Source organism: Durio zibethinus, chromosome 21 (genome assembly GCF_047325235.1).
Source record: "Durio zibethinus cultivar Kanyao isolate XHJ-2024 chromosome 21, ASM4732523v1, whole genome shotgun sequence".
In the NCBI taxonomy this organism is placed as follows: Eukaryota; Viridiplantae; Streptophyta; class Magnoliopsida; order Malvales; family Malvaceae; genus Durio; species Durio zibethinus.
Genome location: NC_143182.1, coordinates 6,303,092 through 6,311,121, shown reverse-complemented (window position 1 = coordinate 6,311,121; position 8,030 = coordinate 6,303,092). Strand labels below are relative to the sequence as shown.

At 35.9% G+C, this 8,030-nt stretch overlaps 1 protein-coding gene across 2 annotated transcripts; it reads left to right on the top strand.

Moving 5' to 3' along the window:
* The first annotated feature begins 2,448 nt into the window (after window positions 1-2,448).
* On the top strand, window positions 2,449-7,900 carry LOC111306086 (ARM REPEAT PROTEIN INTERACTING WITH ABF2-like). Of its 2 annotated transcripts, none has more exons than XR_016331306.1 (19): window positions 2,449-2,878; window positions 2,963-3,117; window positions 3,224-3,396; window positions 3,486-3,606; window positions 3,684-3,758; window positions 3,842-3,936; window positions 4,036-4,111; window positions 4,284-4,391; window positions 4,625-4,753; window positions 4,848-4,916; window positions 5,063-5,122; window positions 5,291-5,414; window positions 5,550-5,689; window positions 6,143-6,206; window positions 6,323-6,402; window positions 6,639-6,703; window positions 6,791-6,908; window positions 6,988-7,141; window positions 7,361-7,900. XR_016331306.1 is itself a non-coding variant. In XM_022903992.2 (19 exons), the coding sequence occupies exons 1-19, from the start codon at window positions 2,635-2,637 to the stop codon at window positions 7,455-7,457; spliced, it is 2,118 nt and encodes a 705-aa protein (XP_022759727.2). In that variant the 5' UTR covers window positions 2,449-2,634; the 3' UTR covers window positions 7,458-7,496. The 2 variants fall into 2 exon arrangements, 1 of the variants encoding a protein (XP_022759727.2); XM_022903992.2 differs by having other exon boundaries at window positions 7,017-7,141; window positions 7,361-7,496.
* Window positions 7,901-8,030: the final 130 nt, after the last annotated feature.

The following is an 8,030-nucleotide window of genomic DNA, read 5'->3' as shown; positions in this document are numbered from 1 at the left end:
TTTTGTGCAATAGGGGTGGAGCGCGTGAAGGTTGTGGAGAAGGGGCTATGGTTGGTCCGATGAGAGAAAATCCTTTTTCATTATTTCCCAGACATAACACCTGGCAATGGTTCGATGTGATTGATTTTTTTGTCATTTTCTGGAGTGAAGAAAAGAAAATGGGGAGTGCTGTACTGGACTACGGGTAGAGGTAAAAAAAAAATGAAAAGATTAAAAATTAGTTTAAAATCATAATATTTGATTTTGATTAAATTTAAAAATTAAATGTATATATATTTAATTTAAATTGAATTTTAAATTAAAAGATACAAATTTTAAAAATATTAAATCAAATTATATATTTTAAACTTTTATAAAATAAATATGTTAAAATTTTATTTTAAAATAATATATATAAATAAAAATTTAAAACTGAGAAGACATATATAAATCATAATATACTAGGAGAGAAAGGACAAGAGTGTTGAGCAGTTAAAAATGGCACCCAATGCGCTGGTTGGGAGAATCTGTAGGGGGTCATGTCCTTAGGAAGCACCACAGGAAGGTTCTCATGCCTATTTTCTAGTATCACTTGTTTACCCCGCCGACAACCACTACCTTGTGCATGGTGAATGGTCTTCGTGGTACTCCATCCGTATATATTGTTATTTTTTTCATGCCTCTGCAATTTCCACGATTCTCATGATTCCTTCGTCTGTTTGTTATTTACGTTAAGAAATTACCAGTTAAAAGAGTTCTATTGGGAAATTGTCGGCTATGGAAATATATTGGGCCTCTGCAGTTTAGATTTAAATCAAGTTGGGATCCTTGGTTTAGTCTTAAGGCCCAATTTCCTGATAGCAATGCTAGTGTACTATCCCCACACCCTTTCTAGACAAAAAATTAGGAAAATAATCTCCACAAACTTAGACAATTTGTGGAATATTAAGTTCATATAATATTTTTTTTGTTTTTTGATAAATATCATACTTCCTTTCTCCATATATAATAATGTTTAAAGTTGAAATTTGTCCATGGGTGGCATCTTTGATCTTTTACCTCATAACAGGGAAGGCCTGTTAAAAATTCAATGCCTAGTCGGAACAAAAAATGAGATCAACAGTTCAACACCATAGCAAAAAGGGTTGCTGTAGCTGGCTCTTAATCTGATTAATTAAAATCTTTGATTATTTTCATTATGTTGTTGCGTCCCAAGGCCCAAAATAGTTGCTCAATTTTAATTTATTCATAATTAAATTGTACTATGATTCATACTGCATCGGAAGTTAATGGAGTGAAGCAGACACACAGTGAATACCTTTACAGCTTACCTGATTTGACATGGGTGGAAATTTATGTACCTTGATCACAGGCTCCCAACCCGAGGTTGGGACTTGGGAATGTGACAACTGGCGTCATGAGAAGATGAAGTCATCGACAAGAAAAAATGCTACTGCTTTACAACAAAAACAATGTGATTTTAAATGCATGGCACCAATACGTGCAACGTGTGTGATTTTAAAGTTGCGTTCAAACGAATTAGTACGAAACTGGTGACAATACAATAGTTTGAAGTAGAGAACATGAAATTTTCATGATTCCAACAATCCTCGAATGGAATTGCCGAAAACCTTGGCCCAATGCTTCAAAAAAAAAAAGAATCTCGCTCCAATGTGTCTACGAAGCTTGGGCCACTCGTCGCAGTGGATTAACGTGGACTTAACCCACCTCGGCTAACCCAAATGTTTGGACCAAAACGTTGTTAAGGTTTTAAATTGTGTTTTAATGGTGTAATGCACAAATTGAGGTCTTCAATGACATTTGCACAATATATATATATATATATATATTATAGCATAGGACAGATGGGTATAGCACATGTTTTTAAGAATTCTTTAACTACTTCGTCAAGGAGCTAAGAAAAATATAATTTTTTTCCTTACAATTTGTGAAAAAATGCAGGAGATAAAAAGAAAGATTAAGGAAGCCATGGGGGAGAGAACTAAAATAAATAATGAATAATAAATGTTTTATAATTAAAAAAATAAAAAATTTATCAAAATATATGATAAACACAACAATATTTTTACTATAAACAATAAATGCTAATAACATTTAAATAATTATAATTATATACCCAATAAAGTTTTTCAAAATTTCAATTGGAATTGCTATATGAATTTTTTTTAGTAGGTTTGCCATTTTATATAATTTAAAAGTTATTATATGAATTTTTAATGTTATATTCTTGATATTAGTTGGCTTTCTAAAAATTTGATTAGATTGATATTAACATATTTTAAATCATAAAAAGTATAAATTATTTTCAAATTTTTGAAAAAATATTTGATCCCAAAACAAAACAACACGTGGGCAAGATTTTTAGTGAAAAATTAAAGTAAAAACTGGAGTGCAAGTTAGCAAGCAAAGAAGGCGGGAGCGCAGGCTATCATTAAATTAAATCCAAAGTTGAATTGGCGGGCGATCCCTCCATTTTTCCATTACACTCAAAAATATCTACCCACCCAAAACTGAAGCGCGCTTTACCTTTTATTTCACGACGCAGCAGAATCTCCCTCCATAAACTTGATTTTCCCAAGATTACCTACCTTGTTCTTCTCCATTTCTTTACTGTTTCGGCTTGGATTCCTCCAAATGGATCACCGGAATAAGCCCCAAACACGCAGAAGCTTGAAGCGGAAGTTGGAGCAAGAATTCGAAGAAGACAAAGCAGATCGATGCAAGGTACCCGTCGTCGCAACCGTCCAGACTCACCAAGATCTCCTCCGCGATGTTCGCCTTCACGTCGATCTTCTCAACTCCACCTTCTCCTTTTCAGAAGCCGATCGCGCCGCTGCCAAACGCTCCACTCACTTCCTTTCTGAACTCGCCAAGAACGGTACATTTCAAAATCTTCATTTTCGGTCATTTAGTGTAATGCATATCGGTATTTATTTCTCATTCTATTTATTGGCGATTGTAGAGGATGTTGTGAATTTGATTGTGGAGTGCGGGGCCGTTCCTATACTGGTAAAGCATCTTCAAAGGCCACCGCCTTTGGGAGACGGCGAGCCAGTACCATTGGAACATGAAGTGGAGAAAGCTAGTGCGTTTACTCTTGGACTACTTGCGGTGAAGGTAATTTTTGAACTTTCATTTACCCGCTTTACGTTCAATTTTGCAGCAAATTTTTTTTTCCTGCTTATATGGTAGTTACTTTGCCTGTTATTTTTATATTAAATAGCCAGAGCATCAACAATTCATAGTTGACGCTGGGGCACTGCCCCATCTCGTGAATCTGTTAAAAAGACATAAGGATGGTTGTAAGTCTGGGGCATTGAATGGACTTATAAGGAAAGCTGCTGATGCAATTACTAGCCTTGCTCATGAAAATGCAGGCATTAAATCCCTCATCAGGTTCGCATGTTTGGATATTTCTTGTTAATTTCCATCAGCATTATTAATTTTCACACCCTTATAGGTCGTTTTTCCATATATAATATTAGGGCTGAGGGTGGGATCCAACCGCTTGTTGAGTTGCTCGATTATCATGATATAAAGGTGCAGAGGGCAGCTGCTGGGGCCTTAAGGACCCTAGCATTTAAGAATGATGAGAATAAGAATCTGGTAAGGTTGTTTTTCCATGTTGCTGTACTATTTTAGGTGTTCTATTGTGGATTTACATTTAGTTAGCGAATTTGCAGATTGTTGAATGCAATGCTCTACCGACCCTCGTACTAATGCTTTGCTTTGAGGATGTTTCCGTACATTATGAAGCGGTTAGTTCTCATCTAAACGTTTTTATTTTAATACACATTTTTGTGAGTTGTTCCCTTTATAAACTGACATCAAGGATGTTCAGGTTGGCGTGATTGGGAACCTTGTCCACTCCTCTCCAAACATAAAGAAAGAGGTTCTTCTTGCCGGAGCACTGCAGCCTGTTATTGGATTACTTAGGTATTGCCGAGTTCTACATTAGGTTTTCACTTGTGCTTAGGGGGATAATCATATTGCAGGTACATGCTCATCCTAAAATGTTTATGACTTTGCCAACAGTTCTAGCTGTTTGGAGAGCCAGAGGGAAGCGGCTTTACTCATAGGTCAATTTGCTGCTGCAGATTCTGATTGCAAGGTAGACTGAGATCTTATTTCTAATTTGACACTTAAATTGTGATAATTGCTCTAGCATATGGATTATTATTTAGCTGTTGATGCTTACATTTTAGGTACTTTTGTTACATATGTTTGTGTGTTTATGTAAATGTGTTTTTTTGTTAAAAGTTATGACGATTGGGATCATGCAGGTACACATTGCCCAAAGAGGAGCTGTTCCACCTTTAATTAAAATGCTTCAGTCTTCAGATGTGCAGCTCAAGGAAATGTCTGCATTTGCGCTTGGACGATTGGCTCAGGTTTGTATTTCTTTGCTGTCATTTAGGGTTAAAACTGTTTATCTTGATGGTATTAGAAACAACTGTAAGCATCATGCCTGTGGCAGGACTTAAGTAATCCCATCAATTGTTTAATATCGTATACTATATGAATTTATACTGATGTGCTTATTTTAATTTCTTCCCCAAATGCTTAATTGTTATTTGAAGTACTTTGTTTTCTTTCTGTATACAATTTTTTTTTCTTTTTGCAGGACACACACAATCAGGCTGGAATTGTGCAAAATGGTGGAATAGTGCCATTACTTAGCCTTCTTGGCTCAAAAAGTGGACCTCTGCAACATAATTCTGCATTTGCCCTATATGGCCTTGCTGATAATGAGGTAAAGGTCATTGGTTCACTGTAATATATTTAACTTGAACTGCAATTTTACTCGTTGTGAGTCTACTGACGCCTATGGCTTGTCTATTCTGTAGGACAATGTTGTAGATCTTATCAGGACTGGAGGTTGTCAGAAACTCCAGGAAGGGGAGTTCATTGTTCAGGTATGCTTTCCAATTCTTTTGCTTTTAATATGCTGCTGTTTCATTTTTTTTTGGTTACATTCCTTTACAAAAGGAATTATATATTTTGGTGGTCCGTACATTTTGCCAGTTTGTAATACTTATTAATATACCTTGTAAAAGTGCAGCCAACTAAAGATTGTGTAGCAAAGACATTGAAGAGATTGGAGGAAAAGATTCATGGCCGAGTGAGTTTATTTTTTGCTGTTTTGTGACCTTTTTCTGTGTCTTTGGAGTTAGGTTAGGCCGCTATTTTGCTAGAGTTAGAAAGTGGTATTTATCCAGTCAGGAGACCATTTACAAGTTATAACTATGGGAGACTAATGCATCATTCTATTGATACTTCCTCTTAAAAGGTTTTGAATCACCTGTTATACCTGATGCGGAAAGCAGCCAAGGCTGTTCAAAGACGAGTTGCTCTGGCTCTTGCTCATCTTTGTGCCCCTGATGATCGGAAAACTATTTTTATTGACAATAATGGTAAAGCAGTTTTCTGTTCCCAATTGTAGTCATCACTTGCTATTGTTGCCCTCCGATTTACGTTTATCAGTTTTTCTGATTTTGGTTTTGCAATTTCTAATTATTTCTCTCTGGATGGTCATCAATTACTTCCAGGACTGGAGTTGCTTCTGGGCCTTCTTGAGTCTACAAGTTTCAAGCAACAACAAGATGGTTCAGCGGCCTTGTATAAGTTGGCCACGAAGGGCACTTCACTCTCATCTGTGGATGCAGCTCCACTATCCCCATCCCCACAGGTATGTTTATGTCTGCTGGTCTATAGGGAGAATATTCTCACATTCATATTGGAAATCTTTTGGTAACATAGGATGATATGGAATTATGGATGCACATGCATATTGTCAATTGTTTTTCCCTTGCGAGAGGTGTCTACTAATCACTCGCAGGGTGTGATTTTTTTTAGTTATTCTAATCATTTTTGTAGTTAATATATAGTTGACTTTTTTGGTTAATTTGTCGTGATCCATACTTTAGTTATTATTTATGAGATTGATAACTAATTCCTTTGCCACCCGTGTTTTAACAATAAATCCTACATAGCAGTAATTTATTATTGTTTTATTTTTTGCCTTAATACTTGTCTAATTTTGATGCCTTGGTGGTAAATAGCAATGGTGTTAACAATTTTTTCTTTATGTCAGATTAAGTGTTTTTCTTTTCCTTTTTTTTTTTCCCATCTATAAATGCAGGTGTATTTGGGTGAGCAGTATGTAAATAATCCTACACTATCTGATGTTACATTTTTGGTTGAAGGTATGGATTTTTTCTTATCAATGATTTTGTTCTTAATTCAGTGTCTTCCTCTTTCATTTTAAGTTAAAAGTTGTTTGGAAATGTATTTGCATTCAATTTCCACATTATTCTGTCAGGCAAACGATTCTATGCTCATCGAATTTGTCTTCTTGCTTCTTCGGATGCATTCCGTGCAATGTTTGATGGTGGTTACCGGGTGAGTTATACAATTCAAGGATAGTGTTTCCATTATCTGTTTTTTACTTATGCTGCTTTGTTATCACCTTCCCGAGTACACTTATCTGCTTAAAGGAAAAAGAAATCATAAATCTGAGCACATCGCTTGATAGTACAATAGAATGATTTAAATAATAATGTAGATCTGGAGTAAATGCATAGAATGATGATCAGTCCTTCATTTACTAGTAACAAAATATGAAAATTGATTTGCAGGAGAGGGATGCCAAAGATGTTGAGATTCCAAATATAAGATGGGATGTTTTCGTGTTAATGATGAGGTAGAATTTTGAATTTACCTTATGTGTAAACCTAATAAATGTGTTGGAAAGTTCTGACCCGTATGCTTTTCTGGTCTGTGCTGCTAGGTTTATATACACAGGATCTGTGAATGTCGAAATGGATTTTGCTCAAGATCTTCTTAGAGCTGCTGATCAATATCTTCTTGATGGCCTTAAGCGTCTTTGCGAATATGCCATTGCACAGGTGGGTATGTTTTAGTGTGATACGGCTAGTACATTTGATTATTACAGATTTACATGCTTATTTGTTGTTTTGATGACAGAAGAGTAACGCCTTTCTAATTGTCTTAAGGATATTTCTGTGGAGAATGTTTCGTTGATGTATGAATTAGCAGAGGCCTTTAATGCCACGACCCTGCGGGAAGCATGCTTACTCTTCATATTAGAGCAATTTGAAAGATTAAGTACCAAGCCTTGGTATGTAATACCTTCCTTTCTAAGCTAGGAAAAAATGTGTTCTTGTTCTAGACAAAACTTCTCAAGCCACTAGCTGTTTCCATGCAGGCTAAATTATGTGAATTAATTAAGTCATACAAAAAAAATGATGCACGTAGAAATAGCTTTGTTTTCTTGTAGACAGTAATTGGTTTGACTAGATTCGAATCTGATCAAATATATAATGGTGTAAACATGCAGGTGTGCTCGTTTGATTCAACGCATCATTCCGGATATACGGAATTACTTTATAAGAGCACTTGCGAAGCCTGTGCAAACTGACTCCAGACAACTCTAAATGATTTTGACATTGGTTTTGACCTTTTTTTGTGGCCCTTTGGACTGATATTAGCGTTGGAGGAGCATTATATGTACAGATAGCTTAGGAGTTAGTACAACTTGGGAAGTCTTGGATCTGATTCTAGTGTAACGAAAATTTTCTAATATCAGACTTTCCTTTGTCGGTATATTATTAGCCCATTCAGCATTCGAGTGGGGTAAGGCCTATGAATTCTGATGCAGACATGGATATGCCAATCAGATCGCCAGGTCGAGGCACTGGGAGTGTCTAACGGTGATGTACCATAAAAAAAAAAAAAATCAATCAACTAAACCAAAGACTGTTGAATTATAATGGGTACAGCGCAGTGAAGTCTACGTTTTTAGATTGAAAGATGATTCCGATTGTCATGGATGGATTTACAGCACAGATCTCATTGCTCAGTTCTCACCACCTATAATGACTGAAATGAGGACTTTTTATTATAGGGCTGAAAGCCTGAAATCATAAACTGTCGCTGAATTATTGCTCTATGGGCCTGGTAGTTTGTTATGGGCTCTAAGTTCTATACAAATATAAGAAGTTCAAAAT

Bases quoted from the DNA above. Each gene is read 5' to 3' on its own strand.
- LOC111306086 (XM_022903992.2), top strand. From the start codon at position 2,635: ATGGATCACCGGAATAAGCCCCAAACACGCAGAAGCTTGAAGCGGAAG. The intron at 5,123-5,290 runs GTGAGTTTATTT...TCCTCTTAAAAG, and splicing joins AGGAAAAGATTCATGGCCGA to GTTTTGAATCACCTGTTATA. The intron at 5,415-5,549 runs GTAAAGCAGTTT...AATTACTTCCAG, and splicing joins TATTTTTATTGACAATAATG to GACTGGAGTTGCTTCTGGGC.